Source organism: Eucalyptus grandis, chromosome 5 (genome assembly GCF_016545825.1).
Source record: "Eucalyptus grandis isolate ANBG69807.140 chromosome 5, ASM1654582v1, whole genome shotgun sequence".
In the NCBI taxonomy this organism is placed as follows: Eukaryota; Viridiplantae; Streptophyta; class Magnoliopsida; order Myrtales; family Myrtaceae; genus Eucalyptus; species Eucalyptus grandis.
Genome location: NC_052616.1, coordinates 49,691,089 through 49,716,216, shown reverse-complemented (window position 1 = coordinate 49,716,216; position 25,128 = coordinate 49,691,089). Strand labels below are relative to the sequence as shown.

Below are 25,128 nucleotides of genomic sequence, written 5' to 3'. Positions count from 1 at the left end.
GATCCCGATTATGGATATTCAGTTGACCATGATGATGCAAATGAAGGGGTGGGTGCTTCAAATTTGTATGCATCTCCGGACATGGCACGTTTACATGATGAAATAGCCATAAGTTTACAAAGCCGTTGATGTTTGTAATACTAATTATAATGTATTTTTTTTTGGACATATATGACCATGTTTAATATCATGAAATGACTATTTCTAGTCAAATTTGTATGTGAGGAACTTGGTTTTATTTTTCTTAATGAAGACCTCCCTTTTTATATGCAGTGTTTACTAAAAAAAAAAAATAGCATCCACAATCCGTCGCTTTATCATCCGCCGAATAAGTTCACTTTTTTTTTTTTTTTGCTGTATCATTTTTATCTTTTGACAATCAATAGCCCAACTTTTTATTAATATACTAGGATGATAATTAATCAACGAATATGATTAATACTATAATAATTAGAAAAACCTATTCAAAGTTGAAAACAAACCTAAAAGAATCATAGGCCAAAAGTTGAGCTTTGCATCTAATCTATAATCAAATTCTTTTATTATAATTTTTAAATAAATTTACTAATATGTATCTTTTACATTATTCTCAATATGAAAATGTAAAAGGTTATATAATCATTGTTTCTTTTTGCAATTTTAAAAATACTAAAATTTAAAAATTTAATTTAGTCACACCAAAGGGCTTTTCAAATATATGTTTACTAAACAGTCTTGCATTTCCTTAAAGCACTTTTCAGTTATAGTTTATCAAACAGTCTAGCATTTTGGAAAGCCCCTTTACCTCAAAGGTATTTGCATTCTCCCAAGGGCATTTCCAAAAAGCTGAACCAAACAGCCCCATTGTATAGGCAATGGGAGTTGTGAGTATGCGGAACTTAAGTAAAGAGTATTGTAATGCAGTAAAATGGATATTGATATATCTAGTAGGTATATTAAATTATTCTCTTTATTATGGTGCTATATCTCTAGAATTATGGAGTTATATAAATGCAAATCACTCCAATGACTGATATGGTGGTAAGAGTCCATTGAATATGTCTTTACAATTGCAGGTAAAACAATAAATTGTGTATCTCAATTACAGAACATAGTGGTTTTATTGATGATAGAAACTGAATATGTGGTGATCACAGAAACCTCCAAGGAAATCATGTGGTTATAAGATTACATGGAGGAGTTTCATCAAAAGCAACAGTCAGTACACTATGGAGTGACAGACAATCAAAGTGTAGTGCACTTAGCAAATAATGCAGTTTATCACTCAAGAATTAGACATATCAAGAAGTGTTATCAATATATCATGTCAAAATTATCACTCAAAGACTAGACATATCAAGAAACATTGTCACTATATTATTTCAACATTAAAAGATAATTAGCTAAAGTTACAGAAGATTGATAGCTCGAAGAATTCGGCCGACATGTTTAACAAGATAATAGATAGAGAAAAACATATTTTCTGCACCATTACCATTGGTATTACTCTATGTTGATTGATGAGGAGTATTGCAGAGGCACAAGTTCTTTAGTTACTAGCTTTTAAAGGAGATGGATGCAAAGTTGCTTAGTGCATCGAATATATTTGTCTTTAAGTGGGAGATTATTAGTAGATGAAGCCAAATCTTTTTTAGGTTTTTTTTTTTTTTTGTCTTTTTCATTAATTTTGCTTTTTGATTAAAAGCTACACTTTTATATCAACGATAATTAGGTGTTAACTGTCTACATGTTGAAAAAGAAAATAGAGAGGAAAGAAAAAGAGATAAGAAAAAAGTGAGTTTTTTCCTTATAAGAATTATGAATCTCTTTGTATCTAATTTCAAGAGAAGATCATCGTTATATTCAAACTTTCTTCAAAATCTAGTTAATTTGTAGAGTACCTCTATGCGGAGATGTAACCCAGGATTGGGTGAAATTCGATAACAAATTTTCTAGCGTGTTCTTTTGAATTTGTTCTTTAATATCATATTTTGCTTGGGTAAATTGTTTGCTAACATTATTTTTTTGGAATCGATGTATGATTCCTTAACACAAATCTTATTAGCCAAGCTGAGAGGAAATACTTATCGCTAGCGCAAGCGATTCATGCTAGGATCAAATCCCTTCGTACAATAATCCTTATAGCTTTCGACTAAATAAAATGATCTAATTTACGAAAGATTGAGATGATCACGCACATCTATCTCTTCCCAGGAAATTATAGCTTCATAGATACCGCAAAGTACGAATCAATTTTATCTATGCCAAATAAAAATTGGTAAGTTATTATGAGTGGCGGAATCATATGCTTTTTTGTCCTTTTTGTATTTGCCAGAACATTATAAAAATGGTGATAGGTAACTCATATAAGAATTGACAACATAAATCTAGCAGTAATTAATTGAAGAAAAAACAGTAAACCACTCAAATTAAGGTTGGAAATTTAATATAATGGTGCATTTATTTAGTAGAAAATAAATCATTTAGAAAATATTTTTAAAAATAATCGTCTATTTTACTTATAAAAATGAATTAACGAAAAATATTTCCATCATTCAGGAAAATTTTTAGGCATAAATATTTTTCCATGATGAAAATATTTTTATTGATTAATTATTTCAAGCTATCATTATTAGGAAAATATTTTCCAAATTATCTATTTTTCACAAAATAAATGCAGCCTATGAGTTGTTAAATTTAAAATGTTAGTAAGTTATAAAGCTAGATAATTTAGTGTTATGAAACAATTTTAAAACAATCAAATAATTACTTATTTATTTTCAAGACAATCTAATAGACTTAGATGAGTCACATGAGCAAAGGTTAATAACCTTAAACTAGTTGGTAGCCTATCGAAAAAATTCTGGTAGCTGACTTAAATTAAGATTGGTAGTTCAATAAGAAATTTTACTTTAGATGTTGGTATCTATTGGAAATAAAAACTGGTAATTTGGAAACAATCGAGTAAAGGCTACGAAAAAAAGAGTTGGTAATATAAAGTAATGGTAGAGTGATCATATAAAAGTTGGTTAATTGCTCAAATTGATGTCATTAAATTGATGTTAGTGTTAGTAGTTTGATATAAGAGTTCATCCCTCTAAATCTTTGTGAACTAGTTACCATAACATTTGAAATTCGAAAACAATAAAATAATTTTTTGTCAGAGTAATCAAATTAACATGTTAGGGTTAACTTTGTAAGTTACTGAAATAGAGCTCGTCCCTCTAAATCTTTGTGAACTAGTTACGATAACATTTGAAATTTGAAAACAATAAAATATATTTTTTTGTCAGAACAATCAAATTAATATGTTAGGGGGTTAACTTTGTAAGTTACTGAAATATATTTACTCAAATATAAATGGAAATCAATAAAAATAAGTTTGTATTTCACTCATATTAGGGTTAACTTTGTATGTTCTCAAAGCATATACTTGCTTGGTTTTTTAAACTGTATTTGGAAGGAAGAGTAAATTATCTTATTCTTTTGCCTTTCAATTGTTGAATGTGCTTAGATTTTATCACTTGCAGCAGAGATACAAGACGTGCTATTTTCTTTGCCTAATTGCAAGTCTCCGACTCTGCATGCACGAGTGGAGAAATGAGATTTTCCTGGTATAGCAGAGTTGTTCCTTATAATAGGGTAAATTGTCTAGTTCCAGTTAAAAGAGAAAAAGAAGACGTTCGATCTCACTTTTTTCTGCCTACTGTATCATTGACGCGCATGCGCACCTTATAACAGGAGTTTAGCATAAAGCTCGCCAACTGGGGCTTGCTCGAGTATTAGCATTCGGTCGAGTGCTGGTAGTTTGGATGGTGATGGCAAATGGCTTGGTCAAATTCGAGCTTGGCCCGTCGTCTCGACATTTAAGAAGGCACGAGTGTTTGTTATCTCTTGTGAGACGCTGATTTGAATAATTCATTAGCATATCTTTTGTTTTTTTTTTTCCTAATCCAAAAGTAAACGAGGATGATCACATTGCATTTTCCAAATTACGTTTCAATAACTAATCCACTACTTTCGGGCGTTGTTTGGCAAGGCTATAAAGTCCGGCCCAGCCTAGTTGATCCCGTGGCAGTCCTTTATGGCCCAATTCGTATCTCTCTCTTCCTTCCTTATTTTGACTCTCGCCTGTTCATCTTCCGCAACTTTCTCTGCGAATCCTTGGACTTCAATTGGCAAAGCCTGTGGACAATCTCTCCTGGGTATTGCTTCGATTCAAGAAAGTTCTCCTTTTTCTTTATTTAGTGTGTTCGTTTCTTCAATGATGGCTTGCTATGCTTGTCCTTTGAGTTATTGGCCTTATCTCGTTTTACTTCTTTCGCTTTTCCTAAATGTGCTAAGCTTCCTTTTTCGCCATAGGAACCACTGTGATGCCAATCTAGCTCAAATTGCATTTGATGGAGAATTGGATGAATATAGAGATAAAGTGCTTGAAAGTCTAAATGAGAAGGTGCCGTCCAACTAAGGAGTTGGTCTTTTACATAGAAATGAAGAGTGAATGATGGTGATGCGAGTGGAAATCTAGAGATGACTTAGTTGCGAGTAAGAATTCCAAGCTGGTATTAGTTGAATGAAGGGATTTTATTTATAGGCGCAGTAGGTTCTTATCTACTTCTCGACCAGGTTGTTGCCTTATGAGAATTTTTCCATAACTTAGCCGGACAGTCATCCACCCCGACCGTAAGTGTACCATACTCCTGTTTTGCCTTCTTGTTGCCCTTCTTCGTACACCCATTAAAGTGTCCCATGAAAATAATTTTACTACCGACTCCTCTTCTTTTACTGATTGAGCATTCTTTTAGTGACTGAGTGTCCCTACATGGAGAGATTTATTGGATATTGAAATATAGACTGTAGGAGGAAAGTTTCTTACATTTTGTATTGCTTGAAGTTTCATTTATCTTCTTCTCATTACAGAAGGGTATTTCATCACATCATTTTGATTATTCAAGTTCCCGGGGGGAGTTTAACTTTTGAATAGGATATGTCTTGAGCTATGCTGCGTACTTGTATGACAATCTGGTCAAGAGGGGGACATAGGGAGGAATTGGACAAAGCCAAGAGATTAAGAAGAAAAGGAGCTGCATCCAAGTATGTTAAAATCCTATATGACTTAATCTTTTGGTAATTCAAATTAGTAAGAGCTTAGGATTGAATGCCTAGCTTTGGTAGTTCTTGCTGTCTATTCTCACTGGAAAACTTTAAACAAGAGATTTTTTTATTTTTTATTTTTTGCCTAGAAAAATCTGAATGCTTCACTCGTCATATCGTCTTCTGGATATGGAGAATGTTTTGAGTGCTCTATAATACTTGAGCCAACCTGTGAATGGTTTATGTTAATTTCCTATGTTATAAATGCTAGTACACTTGTAATCCTCGCCTGGAGAAAGCTTTCATGCATCCAATCCACCTTGAGTTTCCATAGTGGATCAACAAGATTTGTTGTTTGATTCAGATATTGGATTGGAGCCTGCAAATGAGATATATATTCCCTCACTTTAGATGAACTACTAGCCCAAAGAAATCCTCTATCAAGTGACTGAGATCTCTCTCAGTTATTTTGTACAAATATGATGTTTTGCCTCACTTCGCAAATTTTGATAAACATTTTGCCGGTTAATGTGTATGGTCTATCTTTCCTCTTCTTTGTTAATTTTAATTGGAATATATTATTCACTCTCTCTCTCTCTTTCTCTCGTGTTATATTTTGTTTATCATGAACTCACTTTCTTTGCACATTTCAATGCGTGTCATCAATACTAGCTCTTTTGGCTCTTCTTAATCATATTAATCTACTCTAGGTAAATGTATAACATGATTCTTCTGGGGTCCTGATGGCAAGGTTGTTGTCTTGGGACTTGAAGCCTGTATAGTTTTACTGCATGATGTCGAAGTAAGTTTTCTATGATGATACTTGAACGTTACCCTCATTACTTTTCAACTAGAAATTCCTCTTCCAACAATCCTTTATCATCAGAATGTGTTCTTCTCTTCTCTCTCTTGGGAAAGATTCTAAATTGCTCAAAATCTGCATGATGCAATGCAAATAACAAACTTGCTCAGCAAACATTCAGTTATTAATAGAGATGGCAATCCATGTTTATTGGTTATGTCCATCAATGTCAAATTCTCAAGGGATTGCTAGATAGGTCAATCTAAGCATAATAAGATTAACACAAATTTTTATTAGAAAACTCTACTTGAACATGAACCTTTTGTTGAAAAGGTCAACAAATTACAAGAGATGAATAACCTGTTTAACTAATTAGATTGAATTGAATGGGTCATTCGTATCCTAACATGACCGACATGGCATATGTACAATATGCATATTATCATCAATGTCAAATTAGTTTGAAAAGAAACTAGTCATAAGCTTACAAAATCCTAGGTTTACATGAAATGTTATATTTATATGGTGTGATCAAATCGAAATATGTAACCACTATGGAAACACAATTCATGTATGATTATTATTAGAGAACTTGATGAACTAAGCATAAACAGGTCATTATAGGTCAGGTTGATAATCAATTTGGCATTATTGTTTAGATAGATAGTTTGAACCCGGAACAATATTAGTTTATTAATTTTGTCAACTGCTAAGTAGGTAGTCACAATTTTGATATGACATGATAACCACTTGGGTTCACCCTTAGTTGTCACATGGAAATGTGAGTCATGAATCAAAAAATTAATTCTATGGATAGTGGATCATTAATTTTATCTAATGAAATCATAAAATCTGATATAATGTTTGAGATTGGTATTCCATAATAGATGTAAATTAATTGTAAAGTATGGGGTTACTTTTATGGTTAGGTAATAACTAATGATAAAGATATTTAAAAGTCGACCAATGTTATTATTTCCGGGATGAGATATTTCTACAAATTATTTTTCTTTTGTCAAATAAGTACCCATTTGATTGCAATGACACAGATCATGTACATAGTATTGTAATTGGATTCCCATTTAGAGAATTTAGTATAAGACAATCAAATCATCCTGTAAGCCTGATGCAGCCAACAAAATCGTGCAACATGACTACCAAGCTTTTGGTGAAGATTGAGTTTGAAACTCAAACAAGGATTAGCATTCTTCTTGAAGTTTAATCACTAAAATTATGAACTAGGATCTTAGTATTATTAGGAATTTATGAAGTTTCCTTTTTTTTAGAGCTTGAGTAGTATGATCTTACATATACTTCAATAATGTTTCTTGTTTGGAGGTTTCCTATTTCCGCTAGGAGTAGAAATTTTGGAGAGTCTACAAATATAGTTGTAATTTTATACTTTTCAATAGACTTGATACTTTATTGAACTTGGCAAGTCCTTGCTTTGCAAATTGTGTGATGCAATTCATCTTTGGTGTGATGCTTAAGAAACCCTAGGTGTGTTGCTTAGGCAATTTTGCATGCGATGCCTAAATATTTATTCTTTATTGTGAGACTCAATCTTACATCAAAGCCAGTAAATGTTTTTTTTACATTAGATTGTTTGATGCATGAGTTAAATTATGAATGAAGGAAATTGATTGACTCATATCTAATTGGTGAAATCAGCGGTGAATTACTTTAATCACATATCATACATAATTAACTCATTTAATAGATTTACATAATTTAGGAGTTGAATCTTATTGATGTGCTCAATTGCATTCTCGTGTAGGACAAAATTTTTGCTTCACTGCTAATGTTGTCATCAATGATTGAAACTATTTCAATTGTCAACAACAAATTATAGCATGGTGTTTACTGGGGTCCAACTCATTGTGAGAATCTATGGTCTAAGTGGATGGTGTCAGACTGAAGCATTCATCTGTGGGATGCTCATTTTCATCAAAATTAATAGCTTCTTTCAATTGTTAGTAAAATTTGTTCAGTGTAGTTAAATTAGGAAGGTAATAATTTCGGCGACTCTTTAATGATAGGATTTGTGTGTGCCTCAATTATGCTTGTGGGTGGAAAGTTTGTATATAACTGGTTATGTTTTTATCAAGCTATAGCTGCTTGGTCATGAGTAGAATGACTGAGCACATAGTTGAGGCTACTGCAGTTCTGTTTCTTTGAGATTTCTATTAGTTTATTACTAATCGTCCGCTTCATGGATTGCAGTCAATTCATATAGATGGATCTGTTGTATGATTCAAATCCAATATAGCACCTATGGGTACATAAGAATTGCTAAGAAGAGAATTTGTTTGTACATAATGAATGTTATTTACCAAAGTAGCTGTCTTTATGGAACTATGAATATGTGGGGTGCTGCTTTTGATATGCTAGTGCTTGTAGCAGTTATGCACACCGTGCTATACTTATTCTAACATGGTATAAATATTAAGCATAATGGAAAACTGTTAAGAAGCTTGAAGTTGCGTATGGCAGCTATGGTGTGTCTCAACTAGAAGGAGGATGCCCAAGTGAATAGAGTATGGCATCTTTCAACTTAAAAGTTGGTATGACTTCATGATCTTTATTACCAATAGCAGATATCTTATGGCTCACTCCTTTCATAATGCTTTGTTTGCAGTTAAGTAGTTATCTTAGTGTGGTGTTCTTAAATAATTCTTTTTCAAATGTAGAATCTTATTTCACAGTCCAACAGCTTCAGTATGGGTTTATGGAAGATTTTTTGAAAGCGTATTTTTGGTGTCATGTGTAACTTGTTGATTTGTTTGGCTCCTTAGGGTTGATCTCATTATTTTTCGTCTTTCTATTTTCCAATTAGAAAGTAATCATTTATTTGTTTTATAGAACGCTTCCGATAACTCTGGCATTTGAGATCTCACTACTCCATTCTTCCCTCCATCTCCAAGAGTTCCTCAAATGCCTGGACTATACTTGGAGGTGCTTGTTTAACTGATAATGTTCAAGATTCATTTGTAGAGCTCTCAAATTCTCCAACGCAATGTTTGTGTAGCCTTAGCAGTGGAGATAAAGATAGGGTTTTGTGCTTCAGTATATTTGGTGTCTTTCCAATCGAAAATATTGTAAGCGTCTTGTTTGTTCAAATCAAATATTTAGCTATATGGTCTATCATTTCAATAAATGAGTCCTTTCCTTGTTCTTGCTTCTCATATAGTAGTTTTTCTTAATAAAGAGATTTGATGGTAGATTGATGGCAAATCAGTGTTGCCTGGAAAGTAATGTACTAGTTAAGTAAACAACTATCCTAAGCAAGGTTATACTTGTAAAAATTCTAGATGTTTATGCCATTTCCCAAGCTAGATTTCACTTCTATTGGTCACTTCAAGGATGACACCTCCAACTTTGATTCGAACACTTATCTGAAGCTTTTTGTTGTTTGGCCTGTGGTTGGCTTGTGGTTGGCCTGCCTTGCATACTTTTTGCTCCTCTCCAGACTATTGGGTTTCTGCTCTATGCTAGGAGGTTGAGGAGCCTATGAAGATCTTCCCCTTTCCAGCAATTATAATCCAAGCCAAGGACAATTATAATCCAATGCAAGGACAATTGCAGAAGCCTTTGTCTAGACTTCATAAGAAAATTTACTTGAAGGGCCAAGATGTTTATTGAACTTTTGCGCAATATGATGTCGTAAAAACAAATGTGAAAAAATGTACATCGCAAATACAAACTTAAAGCAACATTTACGAAATTAAAAAGCATGCATATAATGAATTACTAATTTGATAAACTTAAAACATGTAAAGTCATGGCATTGCCTTTTGGTAAAAATAGAGTCAAATTTGATAAAATTACGTTTATTGTTATCAAAGGTCAACTTTATTGTGTCAAACTGATGATGGACTATTGTACATGTAGTTGACATGGTAAATACACCTAATACTCTCCTATTAGAGTGGTAATCATGCATAGGCTAATATTTTACATTCATGTTTATTGCCTCTTAGGTTGGATGCATTATAGACAAAGTACTCTAACTTATGAACTAGAGTTGATTAGTTGCTTTTAGCTATGTCATTAATTAATGCTTCTCTCATGATAATTTTGCCTCACCTTAAATTAAAGTAATAATTTTGCCCTTAACAATAGTTTAACCCAAAAGTTTGAATCATAAAGCTTTAGAGAATAATGCAATTAAGCTCTTGAATTAATGTGATAATTTTGCCCAGGGTGGTTCAAGAACTTAGTTTTCTTTCCTGCGTAATTGTCAAAACATTGTAAATCAATAGTATAAACAGGTGCTCGTGAAATACAAAAGCACTTTAGAGAATTGCTTCGATTTTGGCACTTTTTTTTTTACTTATTATGGATTGAAATTAGGGTTTTTTTTGTTCATCCTCTTCGTCGACCTAGCTTGCTCGGCCACCTGCTCACCACTACTTCACATTTCAAGTATCAACAGTTTAGTTTGGATTGTTAGTATTTAGATATCATTCAAAATTCTTTTAGCTTGCATTGTTACAAGCGGATATCAGATAAAGCTTCTTTCTATTGAGCATACAAATTGCTCCACATTTTGCACCAACCAAGTTGAATGACAATATTAATATGCTTAGATATATTGAGTGACTAGTAAAACCTATTTAACATATTTTTAAATATAGTTACCCTTGTTGTTTAATGGGAATAGATCTATATAAAATAAATTATTGGATGAGAATAATGCCTAGGTGTATTTTGGATTGTAAGTAGAACCAATTTTTATATATATACCTTTTTGGTAAATAAAACGGTAGCTAAAGTGCACAACCACTTTGGGGATTAGAGCATCAAAGGTTTCTCCCCTCCCAACAAGGGCTTTTTATCAGGATTTGAACCCTTGCTCGTTGGCAGGTGAAGATCGTGCGGGTTAGCATGCTATCACTAGACCAATCCTTTGTTGGTTTATTTTATGTTTTCATTAAAATAGCTACCCTCATTATTTAAGAGGAACTGCATGCATTTATGTTAAAGTATTATTTAAAATGCAATTTAATCTAAATGAATTAACATTGCACATATTAGTTCCATTCAATAATATAAATATTTGAATTAACATGCATTACAAATTATAGGTGTGGAAGGAATATTGCAACTACTACACTAAACCAAGCAAAAATTTTTTGAAAAAAATTGAAAATTATTTATTTATTAATTTGGCTTTGGGTTGATTAAGAAATTATGACATAAATAAATTTGAGTAACTTTGTAATTAAGTAGAGAAAAAAGTGGTGGGCTAGCCACTCCTTCGCAATAAGAAGTTGGACAAAACTTGGTAGAGATGAGCGGTGGCCTCAGGTTAAGGAAGGACTCCTGGGCAGAGCCACCGGGAGTAGGGGTAGAAGTAAACTCATCACATGCACTCTAATTACAAATATGCCCCCGGATGATGAAAACTAGTAAAGATCCTCAACTTTTTCTTTCCTCTTTTTAGACGGTCCTAATTCTTTAAAAACTCTCAAATTTTAGGGTCGATTTTAATTTTGTCCCAAATTTTTTTGTTTAAAAAATCCTCTACTTATAACCAAATGCTATGTCAACCCTCAATTTTTTTTTTGTCTATTTTTTTTTCAAATTTTATATCGAGTTTCAAAAATGTCTTCCAAATAACAACAATAATTCTTGAGGACGCGGTCAAGAGAGAGCAATTTTCATCTTGACAAAGGGACAATCTCAGCATTCAGAGATTGAAATTCAAAGCCAAAGGAGACAAGAAAATCTGGGTTTGAAAAATCAGAGGATTCTCTGCCAAGTGGACGGGGCATTTTTCCGCGTGCAATAATTGCCAAAGGTAGCTCGAAAAAGAAAAAGATGGAGCTTTTCTTCCTGGCCAAGAAAAGGAGATAGAGACAGAGAGGGGGCGGGGTTATGGTCAACAAAAGGGAGAAAACTTATACAAAGAAAAACTGATTGAGTGGTCTGCAATAGAAAAGAAAGAAAAGAAGAACAGAGGAGGTGAAAAGAAACAAATGAAGAGAGAATGAGATAAATTGTCGGGGCTCGCGTGAGGAAACAACAGAGAGCAGAAAGTTGCAATTTCACCGAAAATTTGTTTAATCTACTTTTGTGACATTTACATTTCCTTGTAGTTCACTTTTCCTGTGCATTGAAACTTCCACCAGTTGAAGGCGACAATCATAAATGCATGTTTACTGGTCCGATCAATGAATTACTAATTTATATCTAGTTCGGCAAGTTTGAATTATTGACGCGTGTCAATTGATTGGATTAGATAAACCAAATCAATAAAAAAAAAACTATATATCTATATAAAAGCGAAAGCGAAAGCACAAAACGGCATTTTGACTTATTTATGAGATTTAAAGGAGAAATTAAGACAAAACCTGAGCAAAAAATAAATTATTCCCATTGTTCTCATCGTGTTACGTTATACACACACACACAAACATAGTTATGCATGTTGATAATTTTTTATGATCCTCAACACGCGTTGATAACATAATTTTTTAGAATAAATTATCATTAATAATACAACATTTCAGTACTCAAGTGAAGTTTATTGGTTTGCTTGTATAATATATCAAGCTCAAAGTAAGAGGGGTAAATTCCTAGGTATGATTAAGAGCTTAAACATATTTAATGAAAAACACCTTTTCTGATAGAAAATAAATTAACAAAAGAAAGAGGAAAGTTTGTCGGTGCAAGCAATGGACCAAGCGTGCCCTTTTCATTGTCCTAATGCTTTGTATGTTTTTATCTACTCTAAGCACTTGTATGGAAATTATTGGACCGGACAAATCTCTCTCTGTCTCTCTCTCTCCACCTTTCATTTTCTCCCGCAAATCCATGTCACAGGCACATGAGGGAAGCAGTGACAATAGGGGAAAGATAAAGGATTTGGAGTGAGGAAGAAAGAAATGCGCAAAGGAACTAGAAAGAGTTGTCATTGAGTTGAAAAGTCTACCTAGAAAAGAAATTAGACAAGAGGAAAGACAAAGTATATGGAGGAGCATTATTATGTTCAAAGTGGTCTCCACCTTAAAAGATGTATAGTGAGGGTTATAGAAATATCTACCCTCGTCTTGATTCTTATTCAATATTAGATGCTTTTTGGTTAGTCCAAGAAATAATAAAATTTATTAGTGGTCCAAGCATCTACACGTTTCTTGTCTAGATGGATTGCAAGTTGCTGTCCATGTCTTATTATATATTTATAAAATCTTCTCCCTATATCTGCCATCATATTCAATTACTAGCAAAATTAAGGCAGATGTGTGTAAAAAATTATGTGTCATTGAAAGTCGTTTCAATCAGTTCTTCATTGGGTCTAATTCAATGCTATTGGCCGCCCTTTTGTTTGTCCAAGAAACAATAAAGGGAGAAATGCAAGGAGTCCTAAAAGTATTCAGAATATCAAGTCACTAGAGTTTTCCTCTTTACTTTCTTTGGTTTATAATCATCTGAAGTCTTTATATAAGAAATCATTACTAATACAACATTTCAATAGTAAAATGAAGTTTATCAATTTGATTTGACAATATTTAATAGGCTCAAAGTATAAGAATTAAATTTCTAAGTGGGATCAAGAGTTTAAATATATTCAATTTAAAAAGCTTTATTGATGGAAAATAAATTAAGAAAAGTAAAAGGAAAGTTCAACGGTGCAAGCAATGGACTCAATTCAACAACGACTTGTCCCAAGTCTCTCTCCACTTTTCATCTTCCCAACAAATCTTGCGCATTGAGATTTCAGCCACGTGAAGGCAACGACTCTAAGCTTGCGGTTGAGAAAGCTTGACTTATTGGTGCGACTCTAAGCACGTGGTTCCATTATATAAATCAAACCACAAGAGATAAGAAGGCATTTCCTATTTCTTGAGAGGCATTCTGGCTTTTTTCTCCATCAGACTTGAAAGCTAAAATAAAGGGCAGAGTCAGAGCAAAGCCGAAATGCATCGTCCCATTAAAACCAGTGCGGGTAGAAATGCAGAAGATGTTGATGGTGGCGCCGCTGGTTCGATGATTGCTCCGACAGAAACTAAAACTGTTGCATCTAATTCATTGATCGCGTCGACTGGAAGCTGCTACGAGGTGTTCTTGAGTTTCAGAGGCCCAGATACTCGAAAAGGCTTCACCGATCACCTGTATCATGGGCTCCTCAATGCTGGAATTTATGCTTTCAGAGACGATGACAAGCTCTGCAAAGGCGAGAACATTAGACCAGAACTTTTGGCAGCCATTAGAAACAGTAAAATCCTAATCCCCATTCTCTCCATGACTTATGGTACAAGTAGTTGGTGCCTGGATGAACTGGTTCAAATAATGGATTGCAAGAATAATAAGGGGCAGATAGTGTTGCCTATATTCTATAAAGTGAAACCAGCTGACGTGGGACATCAAATCGGGAGTTTTGGGGACGCATTTCATGAGCGTGAGAGGCGTTTGCTTGAGAGGCGTTTCAACCCAACGATTTTGGAGAAATGGAAGCAAGCACTTCTTGAAATCAGCAAGTTGAAAGGATACGAAGCCGATGGGTAAAATTTTTCACTAAAACATTCTCTACTTTCTTATAATATGTGTGGGTGTTTACTGGTTGTTTTGATTCTCACCTGCTTCGTTTTCGTTTTTTTTTCTTTATATATAAAAAACAGTAGGATCTTGTTGGTAGTAAGATCCTAAGATGCATGAGTTCTATAGGTTATTCCTTTTTTTTTTTTCAGATATTGACCAATCTAATTATATATTTTATTTTTATGATTCCATTAGCTTGAATAATAAGATTTTTTGAATGAATTTTTACTCTTATGTCCAAAGATTTTGTAACATTATGTCATTTTTTTTTCATGTTTACAGTGTACGTTACATTAATCTTCACACAAACTTTTCTAGTTACATATTTATTTGAGATTAATAGTACAACTTATTGGTGATTTTGATTTAAAGCTCATTACATCATAGCGTACAACCTTTGCCGTAATTCTTTATCTTCCCAATTTACATATATTAAATCATTGATATCGTTAATTAGTTGCTATTAAAATTATTTTACAAAAGATATGTTTCATTGGTTACATAGGATGATGGTAAAAAATGATTATTTTTATTATATGTCTGTTTAAATAATTTTCAAAGCATTTCCTATCTTCAGCTAGTAATTTCCATCTCTTGCACCTGCATAATTAGAAGCAATGTTGTTTTTTGGGTAAAAATTATTCTTCTACTTCCCTATAAACTCAATACTAGATCATTATAATCATAGAACATAGGTACTCAAAAGGAAAATAAAGTACAACTTGTTATCCTCCCTAGTGGCAATGAAAACTTATAAGAGCGCCAATCTAGAATAATACTAAATTCACAACACTAGTAGAAACTTACAAGCATGTAGAATTGCGCAAACAAGAAGATATCACTTCAATTGCATTCAAGTAGTTCACAATATCACAATCCAAACAACTTTTCGGATTGGTATTGCGGGACCTGAAATCATCTTGCATCAAATGCTATGAATTGTTTATTGATTGATGGCTAACTCTCATGGTGGGCTGGCTTATTGGATTTTTGCTTATTCAAGCGCTCTAGAGAATTTTCAAAGTCACATTCACATCATCCCTAATATCTTTAATAAACAACCAATTTAAAATTTGGTTCAAATCCACAATATCTACAATATTAAAGATTCCAAAGTGATACCCTCAAGTTTTTCCTAGATTGATTAATTATGTCGGAGTAATAGTGGAATGGGGCATGCCATGTGAAGCAACCACCATCATTTCCCACTTTAGACTTAGCATGTATGATAATATATGGAGGTATGACAACAACGATTTTTAAAGTTTTTCAATCTATCCCCAGATTTATTGTGTTCTTAATAGATAAACAATATGAAATTATTGTTGCCACATATTTGAGCTCTTGTCATGTTTGACAGGTATGAAGCCGAGTTGGTGAAATCGGTTGTCCAAAAAGTGTTGACCGAATTGAAGAAAAGGTTTGAGTTGGTTATTTCTGAGAATTTGGTCGGAATTGATAGTCATGTGAATAAGGTTATGGAATTTGTGGATAATAAATCTGATGCCACCCTATTTGTTGGCATCCATGGAATGGGAGGCATTGGTAAGACTACTCTTGCCAAAACCATCTACAACAAGCTCTCCAATCAATTTGAGCATCGTAGCTTTATTGCTGATATAAGGGAATCATGGAAGCGTAATGGTGTACATTACTTACAGAATCAGTTAATCGACGATATATTCAATCAAGAAAATGAAGTTTGTAATGCGGATGCAGGGACTAAGTTCATCTCCTCCATGTTTAAAAGTAAAAAGGTCCTCATTCTTCTTGATGATGTGGACGATGTTGTTCAGTTGAAGAGTTTGGCTGGTAATTGTGATTGGTTTTCTTTCGGAAGCAAGATCATTATTACCACCAGAAACAAGAGGGTTCTTGAAGAAGTCGGGGTGGACCACTATTATGAACATAAGGAAATGGATGAAAATCAATCTTTGATTCTGTTTAGCAAACATGCATTTCGAAGGGACTCTCCTCCGAGGGAATTTGAGGACCTCACTCACGAAGTTGTATCCATAGCCGGAGGGCTTCCCTTATCCCTTGAGGTTTTTGGTTCATTATTGTGTGGAAAAGAGTCAAGACAGTGGAAAGATACGATAAAGAAGTTAAAAAAAGTCCCTCCTATGAAAGTGCAAGAAAAGTTAAGAATAAGTTACGAAGCATTGGACTATAGACAAAAACAAATTTTTTTGGATATCGCTTGCTTTTTCGTTGGCGTTGACAAGAGAATCCCATCCTACATGTGGGACGCCTGTGACTTTTTCCCAGAGGAGGGAATTGAAGTATTGATATTCATGTCATTAATAAAAGTTGGAAGTAATCATATGTTCATTATGCATGACCAATTGAGAGATCTTGGTAGGGAAATAGTTCGCGAGGAAAATCAATGGAAGCCTTGGTGCCGTAGTAGGTTATGGGACTATGAGGAAGTCCAAAAAGTGCTAAAGGAAAGTAAGGTAACCATTTCATTTCTTTTTCTCATTTAGTCCATGTTCTACGATTAATAGTAATATTGGTCCACCACTTAGTGCTTTCTCTAGACTGAGCACCTTCACTATTATTGCTCTCGAATATCTCATTGACGTGATTAGAAAGTAGGGAGGTTGCTCCCTCTTAGAAAGAATTTCTTTTTATGGTTTTTCTCTCATATATTAATATTCCCTATCGTATGAAAGTAGTGTACGTTGCAATACACACACATTAAATCTCATTTGATTTTTCAGTTAGTAAAATGTCGTATTTCACGTATCACTTTATACTTGATAAATGACCCTCTTTGCTAAGAATCTTTGTTTTTCTTTTAAGATGACTATCACGATTTTCACGTTCGCATATGATATATTAAATCAATACTTTTAATAAAACCACTTCATATGGAGTTTTTCTTTCAGCCAGGTTACTTAACACGCGATTTTTATGTTCTCATATTATGTTAAATCAATACTTTTAATAAAAACCACTTCTTATAATTTATTTTTTCAGCTGGGTTACTTTAGCAAGTACTCCCAAGATACCTTTAGACAAAATCTGATTGTCTATCTTTATTATTGACAAGTACTAGACAGGCTGGAGCAGAGGGCGAGACAGATTGCTCGTCTCAACTAATAAAAAAACCAAAAGTAAATATATTGCTCTCTCGTTTAAAGATAATACATTGCTCAAATTCCTGAAAACTACGAAAAAAAACTCATGTACGATTGGGCTTGTCAACGAGTTTCGGGGATACACCACTCAAATAAATAGCCAAAGTGCATCCTCTTGAGAAAAAAACGAAAGATAAAGAGTAAAAGTTACTCCAAACAAGTCTTTCTAGAAAGATGGTTATTTCAATTATCTGAGTCGATTGCAAGAAATTAATTTTTTCATCAAAAGGAGTTCGTCCGGGATCTCAAGGCCTCTTCATTTTCCCCCTTCCGTTCCGACTTTTGGAGTAGTCGGAACAGTTATTTCCATTTTGAAGCGTCATGAATGCGTCGAAATAAAAAAGGAGTTTTATTTCTAACTTTTTAACCTTTTTTTTTTTTTTGCCTAGAAGTCTCCTTATTAACACCTAATCTGTGGTGAGGTAAGTTTTGCTCGCCGACTCGCTGCTTCCAAGGTTTTTCTCGCTTTTATTTATCCTTTCATCCATGCCGATCGCTTGTTCTCCAACGAAGATACTTTTTTTTCTAGGCGTGTAAAATGCGTTTTGGGCTGTGGCGACGGTGAATTTGTAGTCGGAACATCTGTTCTTTTTTCCATTTTTTTTCCATTTTTTTTTCAGTGGTGCATTGTGCACTGATGTTATGATATATAAATCATAACTACTTAGGATATATAAATAATAGAATTATATTCTCTCGATGTTAAAGATAGGACTAAGGATGCCCGCATTTCTCATGAAATTTGAGTCATTATTCCATAGGACAAGGACTGATTTAAAACTTACCAAATAAGATAGGAATAGAAATTCCTTAAATATAATATATATGCATGTGTATACATGTATATTATATCATCAAGCGTACTTCACGCAATGACTATTAAAAAGAGAAATGTTTTACTTTTTCTTCATAAAAAGTCCAAGAGATAATTACTCAAATTCTATTTTGTATAATTTAGTATGTGATTGTAATTGCATTTGTGAAAGTTCAAGAGAAAAAGTATAATTCTGTTAAAATTGACAAGTCAAATTTTGATTTTGCACTTTGAAATTTGATTAAATGCACGCATGTCTTAACTAATAATGAAGCTACAGTACCAGAAAGAAGAATATTACAAGTTGTAAAGTTTTTACTCTATACCAGCCATTACATCATAATTCCTTTTAAGATCTGACTACGTATGGCCAAATTTCAAAATGGAAGTTGACATCCTTCACTTTGTTAGCCTTTATAAATACTTTTTATTGGCATAAAAAGAAAAATCATATCTACATATTGCTAGTCTCTTGAATGCACAAACGATATTTGATTACTTTAGTTGGATACAGTACTAATGACTCTTGATTCTTGTTTATAGGGAACGGGCAAGATTGAGGGGATTAATCTTAGTAAAGGCAACTCAGAAGGCCTTGGCAAAATAGCTAGGCGAGATGGCAGAATTTACGCAGAAAAACAATTCAAGAATTTGACGAGTCTAAAATTCCTTCACCTAGATGGGGCACATTTAAGTGGAGATTTTAAGGACTCAATGGAGGAGTTAAGATGGCTTCGATGGCCATATTGTCTTGCGAATTTTGAAGTAAACAATTTTGGCGTAAAGGAATTAGCTGTACTCGAACTGGAAGATAGTGAGATAAATGAGAAATGGGAAGGATGGAATTTTTTCATGGTAAGAACTAAAGTCTTCCCCCCTTTATGCTTTCTTTTGAATCGTAATCACACTCACTCCTCGACAATCTTTATTATTATTTTTAACCAGATGGCAAAGAAGCTCAAATATCTAAACCTTTGTGGTTGTCGATCCTTGGAAAACACGGACTTTCTCTCAGCTTTTAAGAAGTTAGAGGTTCTCACCCTCAATGGGTGTAATACACTGAAGCGAATTGACGCTTCAATTGGAGACATGGAGGCCCTCCTTCGCTTGGAGCTAGCCATGTGTCTCTGCCTCAGGGATCTTCCAACAGAAATAGGTAAATTAAAATCACTGCAGCAACTCAATCTACGACATGCTACATCCCTTTTTGCATTACCAAATGGCATAGGGTCTTTGGAGAATCTAGAGATTCTTGATATTTCTTACAGTTGTATAGAAGAGTTGCCCAATGGTATTGGGAGTCTAAGAAAGCTCCAAGAGTTACATGCTTACAATTGCAGAAATCTAAAAGGGATAATGGTAGAAAGCATGTGTAATCTTTCTTCCCTACGACGCCTTGATTTTAGAGACTGCAACGAGCTCCAATCGCTGCCGGACCTTCCTTCGGGCATAACATATTTGGGCGTCACCTGTCGAAGTCACAAATTGCCTTCGCTTTCCCACCTAGCCCATCTCAAGGAACTACAAGTTTGGGGTTGCGGATTTCTCTGGTGCATCCAGGAGCTTCCATCAATGTAATTAAAGTGTTCAAAATGCTCCCAACCAACGAACATTGAAGAATTGAAATCAACTCAATCCCTAAGCACACGCTTCAAGTTGGAATTCTTGGAAGTTTGGGGTTGTGGATCTATCGAAACATTGGACGTTTCACAATTTATCCATCTAAGGACATTAGATGCCTATGATTGCAAGAATCTACTTGAAGTTCGAGTTCTTGACAAATTGATATATTTGGAAAGCTTGACTATCACACCTGCAATTCAATCAAACGGTTGGACCTTTTAAAATTTGAGGGCCTGAAGAAATTGAATGTTCATTGGTGCAACAAATTAGCCGAAATTCAAGACCTTGATAGGTTGGAGTACTTGGAAAGGCTAGATATTGAAGATTGCGCTTCAATTGAAAGGCTAAATCTTCCAAAATCAGGGAGGCTAAAGGAATTTAATGCTACAAGTTGCAAAAACTTAGCCGAAATTGAAGGCCTTGATAGGTCGGAGCATTTGGAAAGTTTAGATATCGACCGGTGCACTTTAATTAAAAGGCTAGACCTTCCAAAATCTGGGAGGCTGAAGGAACTACAAGTTGGAGAATGTGTAAACTTAGCCGAAATTCAAGGCCTTGATGGGTCGAAGTATTTGGAAGGGCTAGTTATCTCATGGTGCACTTTAATAGAAAGGCTATACCTTCCAAAATTCGGGAGGCTGAAGAAATTAGAAGTTGGAGGCTGCAAAAACTTAGTCGAAATTCTAGGTCTTGATAGTTTGGAGTATTTGGAAAGTCTAGATATCTTTAGTTGCACTTCGATTGGAAGGCTAGACCTTCCAAAATTTGGAAGTATGAAGATATTATATGCTTACTCATGCAAGAAATTAGTCAAAATTCAAGGCCTTGATAGGTTAGAGACCTTGGAAGAATTGGATATCTCTAGGTGCACTTCAATTGAAAGACTACTCCTTCCAAAATCTGAGAGTCTAAAGATATTAGAAGCTAGAGACTGTGAAAACTTGGTCGAAATTCTGGGCCTCGATAGGTTGGAGTCTTTGAAACAACTGAATATCATTGGATGCAAGTCACTCAAAACAATTCCAGAATTATCTAGAACGCGGGTTTATCAATATTATGAGATTACAGATTGGCGAAACGATGGCATTTGACTTAGACTATCTGTACAAATCGGATGAGTAACATATTGGAATGATCCACATTTTCTAACGAAGGTACATAAAGCAAGTAATCGACCTATGCTCTTTTGAGATCTAAGGCCCATTTTTCATTTGTATCTCCTGCTTGCGATATTTTTCAAGATTTATGATATTGTCATTATTATTTCCTGGTTGATAGTGTTACCATTGTTTTCTTACTTGAATTCAAGGAATCTAGGGGAGATGTTCATAGAAGTTAATGCGTGCTTTGGCAAAATGGTTTTGTTTGTCATGCTAGTAGCGGAAATAGATGATAAGGCTTTCAAAGCGCATCATTTGTCATTAGTTTTCAAGTAAGATCCTTCATCCTATACAGAAAAATAGGGATTCTCAACATTTGATTGATTTTGGAATGCTAGAAGTACTGAAAAAATTGATGTGTACAGGTTTTTTATAGCATGCCAAAGGTCATTGTATAGGTCAAAGAAAATGCTAAATGAAGGACCCTATATGGTGATCCTTCTAATGTGAGGTTTTAGTTTGCTCTACGCTCATCATGTAGTTCATGACTGCATATTTCTAAGGTACACTTAAGAGTGAATTTCAATGCAAAAGGAGTATGTGGATAGGGCATCCCTTACTATGCATGTGCTACTGAGTTGGGATAAAATTTGTCCAACCATTGAGTTTCATACATTTTATCTCACAGAACTGTTTGCATTAGTAGATTTGGATAATCGTATCAATCTAGAAATGCTAAATGCAAGCACAAGCTATTCTCCTAGTGGTGTGGCTGTGAGTGAACTAGCAAACAGGGTGGAAGCAAAAGCATCATAAATTATTTAGATGGATCGAGAAGATTGCAATTTGAATTTTTCTAACTATGGATCCATGTTCATTTGGTTTGTGTCCAGGGTATACCTACTCCAAGGCTTCCAAAGAATGCATCTTGATGTTTGTAGAGTTGGTAAAGCCATTTGTTGTATACCTGACTATTGAGCCAGGCAAGACATTAACTAGAATGTCTTTTGACATAATCACCTGTACTGTGAAATAATTCATTATATTGTTGCATAAGCTATTGTTAGTCCATTTACTAGCTGAAAAGAAAAACACAGGAAGCATTTCCATAAGTTTCTTGAGGAAAATTTTCAGTATCCTATATTCCATTTGAAAACTGTCTTGCATTAATTAATGCATGAATAGCACATAATGATAAGGAAAAGTATCATACTATGTCTCACAAAGCAACCATCTTGACTTAAATACACTATACTAATTTAATCAAAGCTTTTGTAGTGGATGATGTTAGAAGCCCCATTAGTTGGATCCAAAGAGTTCAAAAAGAAATCGAGTTTGACAAACCCAGTTCCCATAAACTTTGGAGTATTATTAATAATTTGTTGATATTAGTTGCTGGATTGATTTCATCTTACTCACTGGCAGGATTCAGTTATTATTCCACTGGTTGACGTAAATGCTGAAATATCCAAGGGAGCTTTCGCAAGGCACTTCTAAAAGGAATCGACATCATAGAAGGATCAGGAGCTCAATGTTTCTTGAGCTTCTCCAAACCCTAACAATGCATCCTTGGAATGGTAAAAGGTTGCTTGCATATTGTCATCCCACGTTTCCTCTGCTTTTTTTAAAGCTCTATCCTTCATAAGCCCTCTTTCAGCTCGCATTCTTGCGATTTGTTCCGGCATTAGTGCTGCATTTTCGGCTACTCATGGAGCTTTAGCTATGGAGACCAGCAAAGGACCATTGTGCATCATGCTTCCATTTCAGCTCCAGTTTGGAAAACCACTAGCTTCTTAGGTTTGGCTCCTAGCGTTCTTTTGCAACCTAATGGGCAGTTGACTCAATTGTTCTGACTCGATTTTATGAAGTTTGCTTGATTTCCGATTGGCAGGTGAAGATGATGGAGTGGAATTCGAAGAAGTGTTGGCTAGTGATAATCACAGAGGACTTGAAGTTGGCGCCGCATCGCTTCAATTGGTAGAGGCAGTGGACAGTCCGTCCTTGTAATTGCTTTAAAGTGAGAAAATTGGTCAGCTTAGTATTCCTTCGATACTGCAAAGTATGGTTAGCTTAGTATTGCCTTCATGTACTCGAGCTGCTATTTTGGCAGGCCTTCATTGGGTTGTGCTATCCATTTGTGTGCCAAAGAATTCTAATACCATGGTGTAATGGAACTTGGTCATTTGTTAAAGGTCAGAACAATATGCTGTCAAGCCTAGTATTGTTTTCATGTGCTCTAGCAATTGAATCATGCTTTAATCCAACGTGACCAAATTACTTGCTAAACTGATTAAATGCAACTGTAAATGACTCCTGATTTCTGGGTTGGTTCTTCATTTCATGTCATCTTGCTACAGTCTCCATAAATACTTAAAGCACTTCAACTAGATAAGGTCGACTCAAGTTAGGGTGGTTTGGTGGTCGTCAACCGTGGTTTTTGTTGGTCCAGCACTATTTTAATTATCCACATGTTAATGGGGCTTAAAATTGACAGGTTGATTGTTGCTTCTCATTGGATTGGAAGTTCTCACTTTTTGAAAGATCAATTCTAATTTCTTGTGTTTTTTTGCGTTTGATGTATATTGCCAGGTTAGGTCAGCAAGATGTCTTACACGTATTATTATGCCAGAGAATTACAGCAACTTGGAGGATTGGGGACAGTGAATATCTACAAAGGACACTTGTGAGGAATTTCAACAGATGGAACATAGTTATTGGCAAAAGAATTAGAAATGTGAAATGTAATAGAATCTTGTTAGTGCATAGAAGTTCTTACCCGAATGCGTCATTAATTGCTCTTTCATTGTAGATTCTTCTTATTGATGCTATATCTAGTTTTCCATGCATAGGTGTTCTTACACATGCCACCTCTGTGGGAGAAATATGAATTATGGGACAAAACATTGCTGTTATCTATTGTTTGAAGTAATTGCTTTTTTTCCCTTTCAAGTCTGGTCCTCATTGCTGATATGTGTACCAAATGTGAAATTCTTGATCTCTTTGTATGCATAACAGGAGATTAAATAGGATTACCAGGGTTTGAAATTGGTTTTGTGTGAACATTGCAATCCTTTACTTAAGAGCTTGTGCTTTTTTGTTACCCAACTCATCAATTATTTGAGTTTGTTTGAAGATCTTTCTATCCATTTTCCTATTACCATGAAATTATACAAACATTTTTCATTTCCTTGCCTAAGTAGCCTGAACTTTGACACTATTGAGAAGGAGAAAAAGAAAATGAAATCTTTGGGGGTGGGGTGTTGTCTTCTGGATTTTGTAGTCAACAATGGTTTTTCACTTATCCTCTTCCTAATATTCCATGTTTCATATTTGATCTCGGGTTGATTACTCGACAATGTAATTGGAACTTAAGTTGGGTGATCTTGTCGGATTGGACTTTCTATTTAGCTTATGATAATTGTGTATGGAAAAAAATATCTCATTTTTCCAGATTAGTGGGAAATAATATTGCCACAATTCCCTCCGACATTTGTTTTAGCATCCACCAGATACATTCCCATTTTGCTGTCCTTTTATGAGGTTTATACCTTTAATCTGAAACTACGATTTTCTCCAGAGATCTGCATGTGCAGAGCACAACTGCTTTTCTTGCTAATCATTTTTCTGTATGACTCTGCACGATGCCTCTAACTTTGCTTCATTTAATTGGACTCGTGAAATTGGATTTACAGATTATATCTCCTTCCAAATAGTCTTTTTTTAGATGTTACAAACGGTATAGCAGTGGTGAGGTGATTTTTTAAATGATTCAAGCAACGTGAAGCAGGGAAGGCCTTTGGAATCGATCTTGTTGTGCATCCCTCCTGATTACTATTGTGTGGATTTGGCTTCATAAAAGGTAAAAGCTAGGTATATAAATGGAAATCAATAAAAAATAAGTTTGTATGTTACTCAAATTAGGGTTAATTTTGTAAGTTCCTGAAATTATGGTTTATAATTTGATGTACGTAACTTTAAAGCATAAGAAGCTACGAAAAATAAATGGAAATCAATAAATAAAATAAAAAG

The 25,128-nt window shown here is 34.4% G+C and overlaps 1 protein-coding gene across 2 annotated transcripts; it reads left to right on the top strand.

The window, feature by feature from the left end:
- The first annotated feature begins 13,586 nt into the window (after window positions 1–13,586).
- Window positions 13,587–24,048, top strand: LOC104447297 (disease resistance protein RUN1). 2 transcript variants are annotated; one of them, XM_039312086.1, is made up of 9 exons: window positions 13,587–14,382; window positions 15,780–16,875; window positions 18,920–19,231; window positions 19,322–21,662; window positions 21,993–22,676; window positions 22,757–22,896; window positions 22,968–23,116; window positions 23,210–23,291; window positions 23,689–24,048. In XM_039312086.1, exons 1-4 carry the CDS (start codon window positions 13,799–13,801, stop codon window positions 19,952–19,954), a joined length of 2,625 nt encoding a protein of 874 aa, XP_039168020.1. In that variant the 5' UTR covers window positions 13,587–13,798; the 3' UTR covers window positions 19,955–21,662; window positions 21,993–22,676; window positions 22,757–22,896; window positions 22,968–23,116; window positions 23,210–23,291; window positions 23,689–24,048. The 2 variants fall into 2 exon arrangements, with proteins under 2 accessions (XP_039168020.1, XP_039168019.1); XM_039312085.1 differs by having other exon boundaries at window positions 19,322–21,153; window positions 21,993–22,896.
- The last annotated feature ends 1,080 nt before the right edge of the window (window positions 24,049–25,128 follow it).